The 20,511-nt window shown below is 39.7% G+C and overlaps 1 protein-coding gene across 6 annotated transcripts in view; it reads left to right on the top strand.

Annotated features, from left to right (window-relative positions):
• Window positions 1–20,511, top strand: part of TNS3 (tensin 3) — a 209,409-nt gene that overhangs the window by 47,089 nt on the left and 141,809 nt on the right. For all 6 annotated transcript variants that reach the window (XM_064667006.1, XM_064667000.1, XM_064667001.1 and 3 more), the window contains one exon: window positions 14,672–14,783. In XM_064667006.1, the coding sequence (XP_064523076.1) occupies window positions 14,672–14,783 (112 nt within the window). The remainder of the gene's footprint in view (window positions 1–14,671; window positions 14,784–20,511) is intronic.

The following is a 20,511-nucleotide window of genomic DNA, read 5'->3' as shown; positions in this document are numbered from 1 at the left end:
ACCTACCTAGTACTAGCCTTTACTCTCTCTCTTTCCTCTGATTTGCCTGTTAGGGCTTAGGTGAGTGCGGCTCTGTATTAATATTATCTGTGGTTAGTAGCAATAAGGGAATATGATTGAGACTTTCTGGTTCAATATACTGTTATAACGTGAAACGCTTTGAGAGATGTGTTCAAAATGGTCAGTACCACTAATCTTTTAATCTCAAAGGAGAATAAATAGAAGGTATGCAAAATCTACAGTTGCAAGTAGAGTGTTTTTCATCAGCTTGTGTTTTCAAAGACTCATCCGACAAGACCACACAGGAACACCAGAAAAAAAACCAAAATAAATGGCTAACACAAGTTGTCTGCTCTCCGATGAAAGTAATGAAATTACATCCTGGAGCAGGAATGTTGAGTAAACATTTCTGATTTTTGGAGTGGCACTTATATTATCCTATAAAAAATTTTGTAGCAGTCTGTGTAATATTAGTTTGGTTCTGTTTCCTGAAAATGGTTGATTATTACTTGATGGAAAAAATTGTCTAAGCTTCAGTAAAATGGCAGCAAAAAGTAAAATTAGATATTACGAAAGAAACTAAGTTCTACCTAAAAGTGGACAATAAAGATTTTTATGTTTCCCATGAGGTTTTCTTCTTAAATTGCTTACATTACTGAATACAAAATTTTGTAAGCTAAAAATTTTGAATCCTCAGGTTTTATGAAATGCAAAAAAATGTGCCTTTTTAAGTTATATAAAATATGTTGGTTTAGATTACTGTTTGGAACAGTCTTAACTACATAAAGTAAGATAAATTTGTAAAAAGAGGAAATAGATACAGACATAATTCCATGCATAAACACAGAGTGTTGTTTTCTATATGAGTTACTATTTTTAGTGCAGATGGTAATCTGTATGGGATTGCTTGTTTAACTAGAGCTGTTTCCCTACTGAAACACAAGTGCTTGGAATACCTTTGCTTCTGGCCTAGAGGAATAAATTGAACTACCTACTTTGGTGTGGAGAGAATAGGTGTTGAATGAAGATGTTCTGGCTACAGATGCTGGTCTGCACTCTGTTCCTTGCTTAGTGTTTTTAAGGACAATGTCCAGGTAGACTTTGTGCAGTCTTTAATACTGTCTTTGTTAGTAGGTCCTATGAAGCACACAGATAGCTTTGGTTAAAATAAGGTAGTTAAGTAAGGATATGTGTGGGGAGAGGAGAAAATTGAACTGGGGTTACCATTTAATACCTTTAATGGGGTTTTCATGCATACTTGGAAAGCTTGTTATTTCCTATTTTTGAAGATGTAATCTGACTGATGACTTCCCTGATAAATGCACTTTCAGCGTTCATGCTTCTTTAGTATAGCAGCTGCTAAATGCACATATGTACATATATATATATTTATATATATAAACAAACTGTGCAACTGTGAACTTCCTTACTGCTGTGTATTTCCAGCCTGAATGCTGACTTTCTCTGGAAGATAGTGGGGGGAAGAAGATATATCTGAAAGATCTATTTGAAAGGTAGTACTTCTGTGCTGTGTACAGTATCTGCATGAACCTGAAGTGCTAAATTGAGTATGTATTAGTGTAGCACATCTGCCTCAAGCAGGATTGTAAGGGTAAGGGAGAAAACTCAAGCTGTGAGCCTATATGAAATGGGTAACATTATTCACTGCATTAGTAATATTTCCTCTATTTCTTAGTGACTGACATAGTGACATGCATCTTCATCCCTCTCAGCTATTTTTTTTTGGCCAGTGTTCTGGCACACAGCTGCTGCTGTCTGTCCTTTTTCTAGTGCTCGTCTGACCTGTTATGCTTCTACTTCCCTTTCTCTTCTTTCTTTATAGATTTTGGTAAATTTCCTGGTTGTTTCCTTTGTTTCCTTGGTAGATTTTCTTTCTTTCTTTCTTTCTTTCTTTCTTTCTTTTTTTTTTTTTTTTTTTTTTTTTTTAAATTATTATTTTGTTTAGTTTTGATATCTGGTTCTTACCACATCAGAAATTGCTACAAGATAAAACTCTTGGTAGATCTTTGGTGTTTGGGCTTATAACTAGCTGCATCATGTCACAGGAGGGTTAAGTTGTACCTTGCTGCAGTTCTTTGGGCATTTGTTGGTTTTGTAAACAGGTTCATTAGGGACTATTGAGACAGAGGGAGGAAACATGCATAGAAGTGTATACTTTCCTCAGTGTGTTTGTGTACCTGCAAGATTCATCTTCAGTGGGAAGAGATTTGATTAGAGATTCTAGGAAGAAGATGATTTTTGGGAAAAAAAAAAGCTTTAGCTGACAGCAGTTCAAGGCTAGGTGTGATGTCTGTGAATTTTAACTTTTTAAATTTTATTATGCCCTTTAATGTTTTCTGTGAACAGAGTAAACCAAGTATGTTCAGAGATAGCCTTTTCCCCCTCTTATTTCAGTATGTGAATTCTCATCTTCAGCTATCTAGTTCTGAATTTGTGGGAGTTCCAATCTTCATATAATAAAAGCGGTGTTGTAGCTGCAGAGAAGTCAAGGCCAGGTCATTTAACAAAGAAGAAAAATAGCCATTGACAAACACTGAGCTTTCATGATGCACATTGTCCTTTGCTGCTTTCAGACATTTCCTTTGTATGGTATTTTCCCACACAGAACAAAGTGTTGGTTTGCCAATGAGATGAGGATGAAAAAGACAAGTTTACCAGTGTCTGGAGTAATGATTGTCTTAATAGACTGTCCATCTGTCTTCTATTGCTTTTCCACAAATACAGATGCATGTGCAGTGGAGAAATGAAGGTGCTGAAACAAAAATCCAAAGAAGTGATGTAATGGAAAATGTGAGATCTGCTGCTATTTTATGAGTGAGGAGTGACTACAGGCTCCCCTGTTTGTTCCTGTTGGGAGGAGGGCGAATGAACCACTGCTCTCAACAGGTGACTGATTCCTAGGGATACTGGGATGAAGGAGAGCAGTGAGGATTTGGCTGGAGAAAGGCAGCCTTACCTTTCTCGAGCAGGTGTGCTGCCTGCATTCTGCTGGAAAGAGTGTTGGGCTGCTAATGGGCATGCATTCAGACCCCCATGGGTGCTGTTTTTCTTCAGTAGGTGTCACCCACCTCTATGCAGATCTGGATCTGTTGTTTTCTGGACTAAAATCTCAGCAAGATAATAAGGGGAAGGACTTCAAACTTTCTGGGAAAATTGCATATATGATGAAGTTTCTGGATATTGTTTGAAGTTGGAGGTGGCTGGCTTCAAACTTTAAAAAGGAAAGAGAAATTAATGTAACTGTCAGTCTTTTTCGAACACTTTACTCTCATATTACCTCTGCATCCTGTAGAAACTATTTTTCAAAGAAAGCTGATAGCGCTTTGTCTCAAGAATTTAAAACCTTGAGAAGAGCACATGCAATTGATAAAGGACCTCCTCCAGGGTGAATTGTCTACATAGAACAAATGTAAATGCATGTAGCATTAAAGAATAGGGCATGAGACATAGGTCTCTCTTGTCAGAGAGCAGTGAAGTTGCTGTTATGTTCAGTCATGACTCCCTCCAGACAGTCTCATGACTGAGGCTGCAGACGCCCATTCCAGAACCCTGTGGCAGACTAGGTTCTGCTGCTTCTTTATGAACGTAGACAGAGCTAGTCATGCAGTCCCACAGTGCAGAAACTAGTGTCAGAAGTGATGGGAATTTACTCTGAAATGAACAATTGAAGGTATTTTAAACAAAGGGGAGTGTGACTTTTTAGAACTTGCTGCTGTAGAAGGTTGTGGCACAGAAAGGACCAGCATGTTTAAAGCAGAGTTTGACAAAACTAGTGGAAAACAGGGATACTGGAAGGGTGAGTCAGTGATGGACCTTCCAGCAGGCCTGGTTGAGCAGGAGTGGGACACAGAAGGGGTGGTTTGCTCTGCTTGGAGAGTGTCTCTGAAACAACAATGAAGTGCTTGGGTGAATGAGATGGATATTGTGCTGACCTAGTAAAGCAGACTTATGTTTTGAGCCATGTTTTTTACAACTCGCTGTTGATATGCTGAATAAACCTTGAATGGAGGTGCTTTGCACATTGACCTTCTTCTTTACATCTGTGTAAGTCCTGTAAGGTCATTGGACAGAAACTTCCTTTTCAGTTTTTTATTTTGGAAAAGTGAAACCTTTGAAACCTTGGTACCTAGGCAGAGCTTCTTATTAAAGTAACGAAGACCCTGATCTCTTTAGACTTCTGCTGTTTAAAATTATAGTACCAAATATTTTAAATAATCGTTTAATGTCACTCTTTTGGCCCCTTATGCTTGTACAATTATGTACTACCAAATTGCATGGATTTTTTTCTTCTTGACATGAACTTTAATCAGCTGGTTTGGTGAGACATTTTTTTCATTACCAACATCTGCATGTGCTCTCACTTGAATCATATATCTCTTCTCTAGCTTGGTCTGCTAGTCTGTCTTTCTGTGAAATGCCTTGAATGAATGAGGAGGAAATGGAGCGTTTGACAAATACACTATTTACTTTGCAATTCCTCTGAAGTTATGTGGTAGTAGTAAGTGTTAGTAGTATAACTAGCTATTTGTGTACATTTTAGTTTGTGTGCGTAAATATAGATATAAATATATGTATGTGCTATGTCTGGCACTGTAGAAATAATCTTTTTGAATGAAGCAGCCAGAAATGCCTTATTTCAATCTGTGTAAAAATCCTTTGGTGTTTTTAGTTCTTTTGCCACCATCCCATATTCATGTAGCATGGGCTCTGCAAAATTTATGTATTCACTGATCGTAGTCGTGGATGTACTTAAATGTGTGTGATATGTTCAGTTAATGTCATTCGGCTAAAGTACAGTGCAAATTTTGAAATAATAGTATGTTTTCCAAGAAATGCTCATACACGAGAGCTGCAAACAATCTCATAATCTATGGTCTTTGCTATTTCTGTGAAGTTCTTCATTGCATATTCATATTATCTTTGTGTGAGACTTTTGAGATAATCACTTTTTAAAGTTACCAAAAAGTTGTGGTCAGGCCTGTTGTTCTCAAAGCCATTTTTAGAGGGGTCTGTATGCATGGTAGGCACTCTTTTCTAGAAATGAATCCTGCAGCAAATGTGGAATACTGGTTCAGGAGTAGGAAAGTTAAAAAATGCTGTTTGCTATGTGGAGAGGAGAAAAAAACCTCTAAACTATTTTGTGTCATCAGCATAATACCAACTGTTGTATTCTGGGCAGTCCTATCTCATCAGTGTTCACTGGTTGCGAGAAACTGTGGGTAAACTGATGGGATTTTATTCTTTGATTTTTCTATGGGATCTTTAGGTAACTGTTCAGAAATCATGGCACTTTTGCTGTGCACTTCAAGTAAGACTAGGGAGAAGAAGTAGAGAAGTAACAGAAGTAACAATGAGTAAACTTAACAGAAAGGATTGAGAGGCTGCATTCCTATCAGTTGGGTGTACTTTTTTTTCCTTATTTTTCCTGTAATTTATTTTTGGAGCAATCTTACAGAAATAGATATATGGCTTAGTTTTGCAAAGGTTTCTGTTTTTTTTAACTAGGCCTCAGCCTTTTCATGAAGACTTCTTTTCTTCATCTTCATGGCTAGGTTTCGCGAACGAAGATTTGGGAAAGGCTGTATCCACATTTGTACAAGCACACTGGTGGCTAATAAGGCCAATACGAGACAGACATGTCCGATTGCAAAAGGCACAGCAGAAAGACTCCTTAGGTGGTATATTCTGAAAGACACGGTTCTTTCTGCGCTGTCTTTTCTCCTCGAGAGTGATCCTGTGTGCTTTCTCAAAAGCATCAGCAGCGTTACACATAGTGTGTCTCCAGGCCTCCCGATTGGAGGCCAGAGTAGACCAGTTATGATGATCAATATGGCCGAGGCTGAGATGTTGTTTCAGGGAGTCCTTGTATCTTTTCTTCGGGGCTCCTCTGTTGTGGCAGCCAGTGGCAAGTTCACCATAGAGCAAGATCTTAGGGAGGCGATGGTCCTTCATCCTGGAGACGTGTCCTGCCCAACGCAGCTGTGTTCTCATCAACATGGCCTCAATACTTGTGATTGCTGCTTGTTCTAGAACAGACATGTTAGTCACATAATCTGACCAGTGGATGTTTAGGATTGTACAGAGGCAGCATTGATGGAAGCGTTCTAGGAGATGCAGGTGGTGGCGGCAGATGACCCATGATTCGGAACCATACAAAAGAGTAGATGGCACAATGACTTCGTAAATATTGATCTTGGTACTTTTCTTCAAGTGTTTATTATGCCATACTCTTTTATGGATGTGCTGGTTTAAAGGTAAACCAGCAGGGGAAAATGAACTCAACCCAAAAGAGAGATTATAAGTCAGAATGACAATTTAATAAAATAATACAATAAGTACAATTATACAGACAAACAATTGGTTTTAACCCACAAAACCCAAATGTATAACCCAGCACCCTGGGGCATGAACAGAGTGGTGTTTGTTGGGCCCCCTGAGTCCAAAGTAAAGGGAGAGGGGGAAAACCTGTTGGTGAGAGTGCTGTTGTAGTGCGGTCGAGGGTGGTGGTTGCAGTCCAGTCAAGAGTGGTGGTCTGCAATCTTCCTCTGGATCCCACGAGTGTTAAAAAAGTCCCAAGACTCCAAGATTATATATCCTCCAGTTCAGGCAGGAATGCCCAGTACCTCACTCAGGGCGGGAGGTTCCTCAATGGGCATGAGGACAAAAACACCCTCCTATCTCGCAGGCCTCTTAACACTTAGTTTATAGCCTGATGAGTCAGGCTGCTCTGGGCAGAGGGTGCAAATAGTCTACTGACAACAGTTTCTGGGAAATGGCATGGAAGGCTATAGAATACACAGTTTTGCGTTGCACCCATCCAGTGATGAACTGATCCCAGCTCTTCTAACTAGGACGATGGAGTTTTCCGAAAGCACTGTATGCCTTTGCTAACCTGTTGTCTATCTCTCCGTCAATCTTACTGTCCGAGGAGATGAGGCTATGTAGGTAATTAAACTGCTGGACTGATTTGAGCTCTGATTGGCCAATGGTGATATGGGATGATGGAAGACTTCTTGAGGTACAGATTGATAGAGAACTTCTGTCTTCTTAAAGGTGACTTCCAGCCCAAAGAGCTCAGCAGCATCTGCAAAGCAGGATGTTAAGTGCTGCAGAGCTGCTTCTGTGTGGGCGACAAGGGCAGCATCATCAGCATAAAGCAGCTCCTGGACAAGATGATTTAAGGTCTTAGTGTGGGCCTTCAGTCGCCTTAGGTTGAATAGGCTTCCATCAGTACGGTATCAAATGTAGATACCGTCCTGATCATCGAGGTCTGCCGTGGCCCTTTGGAGCATCATGCTGAAAAAGATTGTGAATAGAGTTGGTGCAAGAACGCAGCCTTGTTTCACACCATTGGTAATTAGAAAGGGCTCAGAAAGTGCATCACCATATCTGACCTGGCCGTGTTGATCCTCATGGAGTGAGATGGAATTTAGGGGGACAACCTAAACGTTCCAAAATCTGCCATAGACCTTTCCTCCTCACAGTATCGAAAGCCTTGGTGAGGTCAACAAAGGTTACATAGAGACCTTTGTTCTGTTCCCTACACTTCTCTTGCAGTTGTCTGAGAACAAACACCATGGCTGTGGTGCTCCTGTTGGCTCTGAAACCACATTGGCTTTCAGGTAGAATTCCTTCTGCTATAGCGGGTATTAGTCTGTTCAAGAGTATTCTTGCCAGGATTTTACCAACAATGGAGAGCAGAGTAATACCTCTGTAATTTGAACAGTCTGATTTATCTCCTTTTTTCCTGTACAAAGTGATGATGACTGCATCACGAAGGTCTGATGGGAGTTCGCCTAGTTCCCAACAGCGCACCATGAACTCGTGAAATTTAGCATGGAGTGCAAGGCCCCCATGTTTCCAGATTTCAGGTGGAATTCCATCAACCCCAGCTGCCTTGCCAGTTTTCACCTGCTGTATGGCCTTAAGGGTTTCTCCCAAAGTGGGGCAATATCCAAATCATTCTTCACTGGCTGTTGTGTGATGGACTGAATTGCTGAGTCTTGAACTACACGGCTAGTACTGAAGAGAGTCTGAAAGTGTTCAGACCAACAATTCAGAATGGAGGTTTTATCTGTCAGAAGTGTTTGACCATCTGCGCTGAGTAGGGGGCTTTGGACCTGGTATGTAGGCCCATATGCTATTTTCAAGGCCTCATAAAATCCTCTGTGATCACCTGTATCTGCGCATAATTGAGTTTTCTCAGCTAGATTGATGCACCACTTGTTCTGGATGTCACGGAGTTTCTGTTGGAGCGTGCTGCATGGAAGACGAAAGGCTGTTTTTCTTACGTGACAGGAAGGCTGAGCAAGATGTGCTTTGTGAGCAGTTCTCTTCTTCCTCAACAAATCCTGGATCTCTTGATTGTTTTCATCAAACCAGTCCTTGTTCTTCGTGAAGGAGAACCCTAAGGTTTCTTCAGAGGACTGCTGGATGCTGTTTTTAATATAGTGCCAAATTGTTTTAGGAGAGGAATCTGTAGAATCTATGGAATGGTTTTCGAGCCCAGTTTGAAGGTTTGCCTGGAATCTGTCTCTCACTGTGGCTGATTGGAGATTGTTAACTTGGAGTCTCCTCCTTGGGATACTGCCCCTTTTTGGTTTGAACTTAAGATTGAAGTTAAGTTTGCAGCGCACAAGTCGATGATCTGTTTGGCATTCTGCACTGGGCATCACGCGGGTGTGATGGACATCGCAGACATCTCTCCGTCGCACCAAGACATAATCAATGAGATGCCAATGCTTAGATCTGGGATGCATCCAGGTTGTCTTCAGACTATTTTTCTGTTGAAAGCTAGTATTAGTGATGGTGAGTTGTTGCTCCGCACAGAATTCTAGTAGAAGTCGACCATTATTGTTGCAGTTTCCAACACCATGCTTGCCTAATACTCCTTTCCAGGCTTCAAAGTTCTTACCTACTCTGGCGTTGAAATCACCAAGGATAATGATCTTATCACCTGCAGGCACCTTTTGGGTAAGGCGGCGCAGGTCAGTGTAAAATTTATCTTTTTCAGCAGGGTCAGCTTGGAGAGTTGGGGTATATATACTAAAGAGGACAACATGTTGCTTGTTGTGTAGTGGAAGGCGTAGGGAGATAATGCAGTCAGAGTGACCTGTCAGCAGATTTTCGAGTTTAGGAACAATGGAGTTTTTGATCATGAAGCCTACTCCCGAGAGATGCCTTTCAGTTCTGGGCTTACCTGACCAAAAGAGTGTGTAACCGGCACCATGTTCTCTGAGGCTGCCTTCCTCATGAAGGTGAACTTCACTGAGAGCAGCAATGTCAATGTTAAGACGAGCCAGTTCATGGGCAATTAGGGCAGAACGACGCTCACTTTGACTGCTATCCATAGAATCGAGCGTGGTTCTGATATTCCAACATGCTAGAGTTAATTTAGGTACACCTTTGGAGGCAGGTGCATGCCTTTGTCTTTTGATCTTTGTGTGACCACATTGGAAGAAGATGCCCATTGGCCTGTGGTTAACCAACCGGGTGAAAGTGGAGATGAGCTTTGCTTAGGCCACCTTTTCTAGTCTCCTCTCCGAGTGGAGCAAGCAGTGCTGTCCTTGAAAAGGCCGCTTGGTCGTTCAGGGTGCTGCCCGAAGAGACTGTCATCTCCGGTCAGTCTCAAATGACCAATATCCTGAACCACCTGCATGCAGGGTTGGGTCTGCGGCTTCCAGTGCACTTTTCACCTGCCGTTTTGACCCTCGCCCGTTGCTACAGGGCTTTGTGAATGTGTAAAGCCTTCAAGCCTGCGCAATGGATTTTTTAGGTGAGATGCAGTATGCGCGGAACTGAACCCACCCTTTAATCCCAAGGTTCATCTGCCGGGGCCGAGTGAGCTTGGATGGTGGCAGCGAGGTCCTCAGGGCGTAGGTTTAATTAAAGTGACCTTCTGTTAGATGGATGGCCTTACAGGGCTAAGCAAGCACCATCTGCCTGGGTTTGGGAATTAGAGTTGTCCTTCTCCTAGGATGGTTGCCAGAGGGCTAGTGAGCCCATCTTGCCCATGTGCGTATTTTATATGTGACCCTTTGGTTTTGACCTGTCTGGCATGGGAGACCCTGCCGATGGCATGTACCGTCGCCAGCATAGCTCACAACCTCATAGGGATACAGAGGCTTCCTCCCCACTGAGACCCCATGGCCCGTTAGACCCCCTCCCCCATCCCCAAATTGGACTGGCAAACCTCTGTGCGCTCCAAAGATCCTCCTCTCTTCTCCCCTCTTCCGGGACAGCCTGCTAGACCCTCCCCCTTCCCCCTCCCCCTTCTCCCCCTTCCCTCCGCTCCTTTCCCCCCCCCCCCCCAGCCTCCCCCAAATTGGACTGGCAAACCTCTGTGCACTCCGAAGATCCTCCCCTCTACTCCCCTCCTCTGGTGTGGCGGCCGCTGGGAGCCTACCCTTATTTGATTTTTCTTTTGTACATCACCTGTAGGCATTTCCCTAGCCTATAAGAGGTGGTGAAATACCTATTCTGCTAATTACACTGCTGGCCCCTCCCTTCATGTATTTAAAATAATAGTCATAAGCATTATATCATCCGGTGGATTTAAAGCTACCTTGGAGAGTAGAGGAATATACAAAGAGAATCCTAGGAAATTGCAGTATTGGTTGGTAAGTTAGAGAGAAGATAGGGAAAAGGGATCATATTTGTATGACCACAGATGGGAAATGAACAAAAGATATTTTTGCTTTATGTGATTCTGCTGCTGTAGTAAGAGGCTGTGTAAAATTCAACAGGAGTAGAGTCTTGACATAGGGCTTTGTATGTATGTTTATAATTTTCTTTTAGCTGGGATATGATATGGATTGTTAGAAGTTTTGGAGATGGAGAAATAATGTACAAATAAGTTTTGGAGATGGAGGAATAATGTATAAACAGGTTTTGGCTTTTTTTCCCCCTTAACTTAGAGTAACACCTGGAATTAATGATTTACTTTTTAAAGTCTAATAATTTTTGTGCAGTTTTGTATTTTCTCAAAAAGATTACTTAGTCACTGGCTGGATGACTTTGTAGGGAACCAGTTCTGTAGAAGTAATAAATAATCATCTAAGTGCCTTTTTCTTGGTTTGGTTTGTTTTTAATGGAGCATATATGTGTGTGAATATAGTTACATACTTTTCTTGAAGATCAATTGGAAAGGTTCGATTTTAAAGTATTTCCTTGATTATTTGGTAAAAGATCTAAGCCCTCTGACTACCTCTTTAAAGAATGAACTGTTATCGCAGTTTGCAAGTCAGAAGAGCGGAGTTAAAATAAACAAATATTGCTTGGGTCTGTTGTTCATTAGATAATTAATTGCTATGATGTGATCTGGTATTTGGGAACAACACTGTGAATGCCTGTTCCATAGGTGTAATGAACTAGTGTTAAATCTCTGTCACGGAGGAATTGCTGTATCGGTATTGCCAAAACCAAAGTTGTACATCTTGTCTGCTTTAATCTGTATTGACTTAATTTAAATCTGGAGAATGCTTTTTGTGTAAACTGCTTTTCCCTTCTCCAAGTGTTATGTGTCTCAAAAACCTTTGACAGAGTTGCTGTGAATTTTGCATCTGTTTGCCTGTTGCTACCTAATGAAAATGATCAACGATAAGTAGTATTTGAAATTCATCATAGCCAGGGATGCCCTTGTAAGTCTTCAGGCAGTCTGCAGTGTTATATTGATGCAAGTCCGGGAGAAACTTCAGCCTCATTAGATTTCTGTGTACCACAGAGAGCATAGCATGGCAAAATATTTCCAGCGTAATTTTCATAACACTATCAGTTGAGACCAGAAATAATTTTAGCCTTTTTCTTGGGCAAAACGAGTCTGTAGCCTGTGATTCTGCACTGTTTTCTTCCAGTTTTTGCTCCCAACAGTTATATGCACTTTAGATTCCAGTCTTGAGCCTCGTGAAAGTAGCATTGCTTGCTGCCTGCTGTGGTTGCTTTTATTTTCTCCCCCTGCCCCCATACGTTCCACATAGTGGAATGTACCTAAAATGAACAAAAGGGAATAAAAAATGCATGTATTTTAATGCAGATGCAGAGGCTCAATTGCAGAATATTTCCTAAATGCCATGGAGGAAAATTACATTTGATGTTTACATTACAAATTAAATGGACAGATTGATGAGTTGATCAACAGATATTAAGACCTACTTACACAAAACTCCAGTATTCTAAACAGTGAGTTCTCATGACAGTTGTCTTTCTTTGGAACAGTTTAAGCATCAGAGTTCACAAAGAAGTGTTTGAGAGGTAGGAAATAAGGAGAAGCAGGCCTAACTACAGAATAAACGTTTAGTGAAGTTTATCCATTAATTTCTTCAAAAGTGCAAGCTCTGCAAAACTCATTTTCAAGGAGTTGCAGACATGTCCAAGAAGTTAGACTCTGTAGGGAAGAAGAGAGGATAAAATAAAATGAGAATTCTGTTTTTCGTAAATCTACAAAGCATAGAAACTGCAGCAACTAGTGGAGATGATAGCATTGCTGATTTTTTTTTTTTTTTTTTACATAGAAGAGGCTGTGGACATGAGGGACTCTCAGCTCTTTGGGCACAATGCCTGAACCGTGTATGGCACAGAACCTCCTTGTGTTGGATTAGTGAAGTTACCTGGATGTAATGATACTTTTCCTTCCTTCCTAGACCTCTGTCTCTTCAAAAACTTCTGTATTTTCAAAGGCAAAACCCTCAATCATGACAGAGATTTTTCAAAACTAATAAAGTTGATCTGTTTGCCATCAAGTATGTGCATCTGTAATTCTGGAGTTCGACTGTTCTTTTTTTTTAAATATAAATCATATGTCTTACAACATCTTTCAGTTTAATCTGAAGTAACATTGCAAATGCCAGCAGTTGGAGATACAGGGAAATTTGTGATTTTGATTTCTACAGTGAATGATTGAAGTGTCTAATGAAGCACTGTAATTACAATTCAGTTTTATTTCTCAAGTGTATTATCCCCTGCTTGAACCTTTCAAGGATGTGGACTATTAGATTATTTCTCTTACTAATTTCTGCTGATTAATACACTTCACTAGTGGAAAGATCCTGACAGTCCAGACTAAGGCTTATTCCTTCAGCCCCTGTAATTTCTACCATATTGTTTATGGAAGTATGTGAATTATCTTGGTTTTACGCTGTGGGTAAGACCAGTGATACTTCCTGAAGCTGTTCTTAAGATCAGGCTGACTGTGCATCCCCACTGGGGATGGCCTCTGAGCTGCTAGCCTGCTCAGTGTGGTCAATTACTGCCATTTGTGTTCCTCAGGGCTTCTTTGGCGTTTTGGGTAGGCCCGTGTGGAGGTAGTACTTAGAAGGTGACATTCATTTTTATGGCTGTTCTTGTGCCTATTGTGGCACTGTGTTGTAGTTATGTTTGGAGACAGTAAACATTTTGCCTAGAGCTGCATGTTGAGTTGCTTAAAGCCACAAAGAAATCCCATGATACCTCATTGCCACAGTACCTTGTGTGTTGCCCACACACTGGGAAACTTTCTCATCAGACGTATGGATGGAAGTTGGGTGCTGCGGTGGTCTGGCTTGGCTGTGGAGGGACAGCTTTCTGCTTCTAGACACTTGCGCTGCTAAAGCTCAGCACAGGTGTTAGTGTTAAATGCAGGCCTGTTTGCAGTACTGATTGTAAAAAAAGTAAGGTGCAAATGTGAAATGAAAATGAAGAATATGAAAAGACATTTGGAGATTTTCATGGTCTGGTGAAATGTATTTTTGTTTTTGAATAGGTAACTGATATTTTCAAAAAATCTGTCAGTGAAAATGAATGTTGTTACATGCCTTCCAGAGGAGATAATGGCTGTCATAGGCTTTTGGTAGACTCCGCTGTTTTGTTATCTAAATGTTACCTGAATGTTTCCAAATTTATAGAAACCATTGCATATATGATACTGACTTTTTGAGTTCCATCCCCAGTTAGAAATTTCTTTATTGCATTGTATTTTAACATGATATTTCAGCTGCTGTGACACTGTGGAAATAATGTTAGTTTAAGCTAGTGTATATTTCTTATGCAGGAAAGAAGAGATTTTAAAATTAGTGATCTGTGCCAAAGTCAGCTTACATGGATGCTTTCCATTTATTGACCAAGACATTATTAAGACATCCCAACCTACCTTCTGCACCAGATGAGTTAAATTTGCTACTGTGATAGAGCATTACTTAGGGTATTTTTAACTAGCTTAACCTGAACCAGTGCTAGTTTTTATGTAGATAAGACCTTAGGTTGGAAGACTGTTGTGTCATATCGTAGACTCTATTCCATATTTCCTCTTTAAAGGTAAGTCATAGAGTGAGTTCTGAAATGACAATAAAAATGAATTGTCTGTGTCCTGATATTCAAGAGGTTCCTCACATTCTGTTGTTTCCTACTCTTGAAAGTAAAAAGCTCATGTTGTTGAACAAGAGCAAGGATGAGCGAGAGTGCAAGCACTAAATATACTACTAAATATAATATGACCAATTATATTAGATGTACTACTAAATATTACTACTGCTATATTTATACATGTATTATAAATGTATATTTATATACATACTATATATGTACTACTGTTATATTTATTTTAGAATTATTTATATTTCACTTAAAAGTATAACTAAAAAGCTGAGTGATGGTCTGATGTTATTCTTCTTGCTTCCAGCCTCAGGAAACAGCTTCAAGGTCTCATACCTTCAAAAACAAGTCTTTTAAAAAATCCAGAATCTGTGGAATCTGCAAACAAGTAATTGACAGCCAAGGAATTTCTTGCAGAGGTGAGTAATGTGTGATGTGGTGTTTGCTTTCTTGCTGTGTAAAGGAAATTAGTTCTATATTGATGTTAAAATTTCTAGGAATCCATGTTTCTGGAATTCCCCCTGGACTAAGCATGTATTACCTTGGTTTATTTCCTTCCTTTTGTATGATAATGTTCCCTGCTTTTGTCAGGCAGTAGGTTGCTGTAGTAGGTAATTAGGCTTGTATAATCACGTGCTTTTAGTACTGTGCTATTCAGACAGGTTCTAGAATAAGGCAGTGCCTGTGGAGGCTCTGTGAGGAGCATGTGAGTGATGTGTACATGGTGGGTGACAGATGCCTCTGGAATTCAGTCTCCAAATGAGGAAGTGTGTGACCCTCTTTCCCTGAGGCATGTTTTATCTACATTATTTTGCAAAAAATCACAAGAACAGCTGTGTATTTATTTAATTTTTCCAGTTGTATTATGCTCTGTCTAATCCTTAGTCCTTCAGTCTGATCACTCGCAAAAAGAATAAAGATCTGGATATACAGACTAGAGACTTTCTGCCCCTAGCATTGCTTCCTGCTCCTTACTACTGTTTTCCCTCAGTCTTCTCCCTTGCTGTGTAGAATTGAGCCTACTTCTCCATGGGATACCTGTGATGAAATTAAATGTTGGGAAAGCTCAACAGGTACTTTCTGCATGTTGTTCAGGGATAGGGCTTTTGATCCCCTGTGCTAGTTCTGCCTGGTTAATATTCAACTCCAGTTATTCCATGTTAATGAAACAGTTTCTTTACTTGCTGTATGTATAGTTTACTTCCTAGAATGCAAATGCTATTGTCTCTTCATGTAAAATGTAGTGGATATTTCACTGAGAGATGTTTGCACCAACTTCCAGTTCTGGTTGGATCTCCTTCTCCCACCTTTTCCCTCCCATATTCTTCAGACACCTTAGGGTCCCTCCGAGGGTTTGAGAGGGAGGTGAAAGATTTGGATGTGGACGGAATGTGGCCATTACCTGAGCTATGGTGCAGACTTTACAGATGAACAGCTATGTATTCAGCATTATTGTTATCACCATAGGAGTGGTAGTTATGTATGCATTTCTTTAACATATTTCTTCTGTCTGTGCTTCTGAAGGTTGGTTCTTAGGATTTACTTGTTTTCAGTTTAGCAGAAATAGTATTTATGGAAGGAAGCCTGCTTAGTGAAGGAACTGCCTTAAGAACTTCTTGATCCGGTTCAGTGTAAAAAGCACTGTACCAGAAGAGAATCAGTGCTTTGAATCATGGAATCATTTAGGGTGGAGAAGACTTTAAGATCATTGAGTCCAACCACTAACCCATCACTTCCAAGTACACCACTAAACCATGTCCCTAACTGCCACATCTATGTGTCTTTTAAATGCCTTGGGGAATGGTGTCTCAACCATTTCCCTCCAACCCTGGTCCTTCACACACACTCCCCATTCAAATACATTCATGTCTGTGGTACGTCTGTGTCTATATCTAAGTCAGTCCGGGATAATTTTCTCTAGGTTTCTGGATGCAATTTTCAGAAGGAGCCCCTTGATACAATCACATAGCCCCTTTTGTTGATGTAAGCACCAGGCAGACCCGCTGTTCTTTGCTCTTGTTACATTTTGGTTGTTGATTGTTTGATGCTTATCTGTGAGATGGGAGCAAACAGGAGTTGCACAGTGAAGTGATGATTCCAAGTAGTTTCAATTTAATAAGAACCCATTTGTATTTTAACTTACAACATGGACTTCATAAAGAAGAGTTCTGGAAAAGCTGGAACTGAAAGTTGCCTCTTTCTTTGCCAGCACTGCAGTACTTGAAATGTACGCTAGTACCGTGAAACTCTGTTAATATGAAGAAAAATAAACTAGCTGTTTTGGAGTCAAATACTGGTGCTTTTGGTAAATTTCCCCTGATGTTGCTGAATGAAAGTGTGCAAATCGGCATTGCAGGAAAGGGGGGCAGGGAGGGGAGAAAAAAAGCCTTTAGTTAAGAAGAAATGAAGTTTGTCTATTAATGAGAAAAATCTTGCTTTTAAACAGTTTTTTCTCAGAAAATAACAGCTCTTTGTACAGGCTGCAGTTTCCTTTCAGTCTGTGTCTTATCAGTTAAAGGAAATTTACATGTGAGAGAATTGAGGGAGGGGAGAACTCCAGATTGGTCAGTATGTAGTATTTGCTGTTTATCTAGCAATGAATCATTGACTTGTAAGGAAAAAAAAAGCTATAACTAGGTGTTGTGTTGGTTAGACAAGCTTTCATTAGCATGTCGCAGACATTTTTGGGATGTGTTTTTTAGCCCTGTCTTGCAAAATGTGTCCTTTTCTGGTAGCAAGGTCTAAATGCGGTTTCTAAAAGCTTACTGTGAACAATGAACGATTGAATGAAGGGTACCCCTGAATGATGATGTCCCTTTGTCCTTGTGTACTTCAGTCCACCTCAGTAAAGCGTATTCAGTTACAGTTTTTCAGCAAAAACAGTGGCATAAAGCAAAGACAGATTTGAAGAAGGGGAAGCTCGTGGCTGTTTCTGTGCCTGGTAAGCATGTTTGTCGCTGGACAATGTCTTTGCAGATTCTCATTATGAAGTAAGGACAAACAGCTGTTGATTGATTTCTACCATACCTGCACATTTTGCAGTAAACCGTGGACCACATGACTCCCCATATCTCTTCAGCACTACTCAAACTTGAATGGATTTGAACTCTGGTTTGATCTTCCCTGAAGTACAGTTCAGTTTAATTCAAGGCCAAGCAGATAATACATACTAATGGCGCATATTTATATAGTTAGTGAAAAGCCTGCAATGTTACAGAAGTATTTTGATTTTATTTTTTATTTATTTTATATTTTATATATGTAAAATAGATATTCAGAATTTTCTATTTTACTTTATTTTCCCTTGCTTTTTTTCGTGGTTGTGTTGTGATCGAATGATTGTTAGTGTAGAACAGAGATCTTAGGTTCTTTGGATCTCTAGAAAGTACTTTTCTGGCAATTAAAAAAACTAGAGACCAGATCTGGGAAATTTGAGTAGTTTTAAATAATATAGTATTATTTCGTAGCTCTTAGAGCATTGATGTGATGAGTGAAATAAGTATGAAAACTTGAAGCACTGTACAGATGTCTTTTGATGAAATTCTTCTCACCTCCAATTGACTATTAAGTGACCTAGTTTAGGTGCTGCTAATGAGGCTTTACATGCAATACAAAGTATTCCATAAACTAAATTTTGAACTTAAAGCAGTTAATCGTTCTTTGAATGAACTGAGTATCTTTTTGTTAATCTAACTCGTCTATGAATGTCTTGGCTGTGGAAATATATGTTGGAATGATCCCAGTAAGAGTTCTTATAGAATTTTAGTTTCTAATTTTTTTTGTGTTTTCCTGAAAGCCTTTTTTCCTTGATGGTTTGACTACATAAGAGCTTTGCTTTCTTCCTTTGAAATCATGTATATGTATGTATATATATGAAACTTTCATACTTTGAACCACGTATAAATGTTAGCCCAAGAGGTGTTAAATTATGTTGGCATGTGCTGTTAGCTATATTGTTAGCAGAGAAATGCTTACCATGCTATTATGGGCAAGCTGAGTGTAACAAAGAATACAATTCACCTTCTTTACTATGATAAGTTATTATACATCTGTATAATAACTTCTGGGTTGTAAGTTGTGTTAACATATGATTTCATGCAATTGTTAATTGGCTTACAGTAAATAAGTCCTGAACTGTTTCATTGAGCATGAAGTGCTAGTAGAAACTATATTTTCTCATCAAATTACAATATCTGTGTATAATCAAGAGCTTCCAGATGCTTAAAGATCATAGGTCAGGATTTGAAGAGCCAATTGGAGCTGTTTTTCTCTAAGAGGTTTGGTATTTTCCTCTGAAATTCACCTACTCATTTGTGACTGTGCTTGTGGTTGGGTAGTGATCCACTTAAAGTCTCATTTTGGGTTAGCTGGAGTTACCCAATACAAAGAGACCTCTGTATTTAATCAAATATTTGTTGCTTCTGGCAAGTCAAAATACATTTTTACATTAAGATTCACTTGGAGCCGACAAATTGTTTGGGCATACCATGTGTGTAAATATATGCATATTTAATATTATATAATTATATACTCTTTTTTTCAATAAGTGCTAAGTTCAGTGATAACATATGAGCATCTTAATAATGTGCAAAGCATGTCTCTTTTTACAGGCAGACAAATTAGAAAGCTAGAAATGCCAAACGAATTTGTATCATGCTTGGACCAGTGGCGTTACACTTGGCTCTAAATGGCAAAGCATGTAGTGAGGAAGAGGCATTTGTGTTACTCTGGTTTCCATGGAGTGATCCTTATGAAATAAGATCCTGTATTACTAGGTACTTACATGGGTGTATTATGAGATCTGTCAATCTATTGATTTTATAATACATATTATACATATGAACCCCGTGTAAATTCAACAGAATGAAACCATCTTATAGTTAATTATGGCAATAGACATTGGTTAATTAACCATAAGATCATTAATGATGGCCACAGGCATACCCATCTAATCATGTTAATCTTACAGTGTGGGACATCTTTGAGAGGATGAAAAGATTGTCATCAAATTAAAAGAGGTTTTCGTCATATCACTCTTTGCTTTCTGCGTGGTGTTTGTATGTACGCTTACATGTTTTTTTTGAGCAATGATCCAGCAAATCATATTGCCTTCTGTGGGACTGTTTTAAGACAGCTTTAAAATAATTGCTTCAGTTAATAGTTTAAAGATTTACAATGATGAATCTCTTCTATGTGTGGTTCAGACTTGCCAAGGAACAGCAGAATACAAACCAGAAAACCATACTATTTTTCTAACTGCTGATTACCTCCAAGTTTAAATCAGGACATGCAGGCTATAGGACCAAAGAGCATGGTTTGTTTTGTCCCTAGAGCAGATTGATAGCTCACAGCTGCAGTGAACTCCAAGGAAGAGAGATTACGAGTTGGTCAAGCAAGGCTGAGTTAGGTAGGGACCCACGCTCTTGCTATAAAATTTCAGTTGACTGTCACCTTGTTTGTGAAAGTCATCTGGGAGGATATCCAAGGGAGACTGCATGAATTGTTGTAGTTACAGTAGAGAAATCTTTTTAGTACCCCTTCAGAAATGGGTGGATGTTGACCCAGACATGAGTGGTGCAGTGTCCTGTTCTGGGAAGGAGGAGACTGAAAAAAGAAATGTAGCCCATCTGTGGCCTGGGAGGTCAGCTCCTCTTCTCTAGACAAAAGGTGCGCACAGTAAATAGCAAGTTCCACTAGATTAGTAAAACGTACTCTAATTAACAGAGCTGTACAAAGTATGCATTTATATTTCAGTGCAGAGCTTAGATAGTGAAAGATGGAAGCTATGTGCATTATGGAAGTTATGTGCATAACAGCAGCAAAGACATGAAAGGGAAGGATGAATAAAGACTTACTGGAGCATAAGAGATAAAAAAGAAGCCACTGTAATTAGTAAGGAGTACACAAGTGGTACATAAGCATCCTGGCTGAACACAGCTCTCTCTGGAGCTAAGAGAGATAGTAAAATTGACAACCTCAGTGGGAACTGGGGGAGGGGGTAGGAGTTTTGACAGAAATCTTTAAGGTAAGTTTCTACTAATTTAAAAATAAAAAATACACAAGGCAAAGACCTCTAGTGGAATGTTTAATGTTCACAGCTGGTAGATGATGTTTCAGAAAATTATCTGTATTGAAAACACGAGTTCC

Source organism: Pseudopipra pipra, chromosome 1 (genome assembly GCF_036250125.1).
Source record: "Pseudopipra pipra isolate bDixPip1 chromosome 1, bDixPip1.hap1, whole genome shotgun sequence".
NCBI lineage: Eukaryota > Metazoa > Chordata > Aves > Passeriformes > Pipridae > Pseudopipra > Pseudopipra pipra.
The sequence above is the reverse complement of the archived record's forward strand: the minus strand, read 5'-3'. Positions and strand labels throughout refer to the sequence as shown.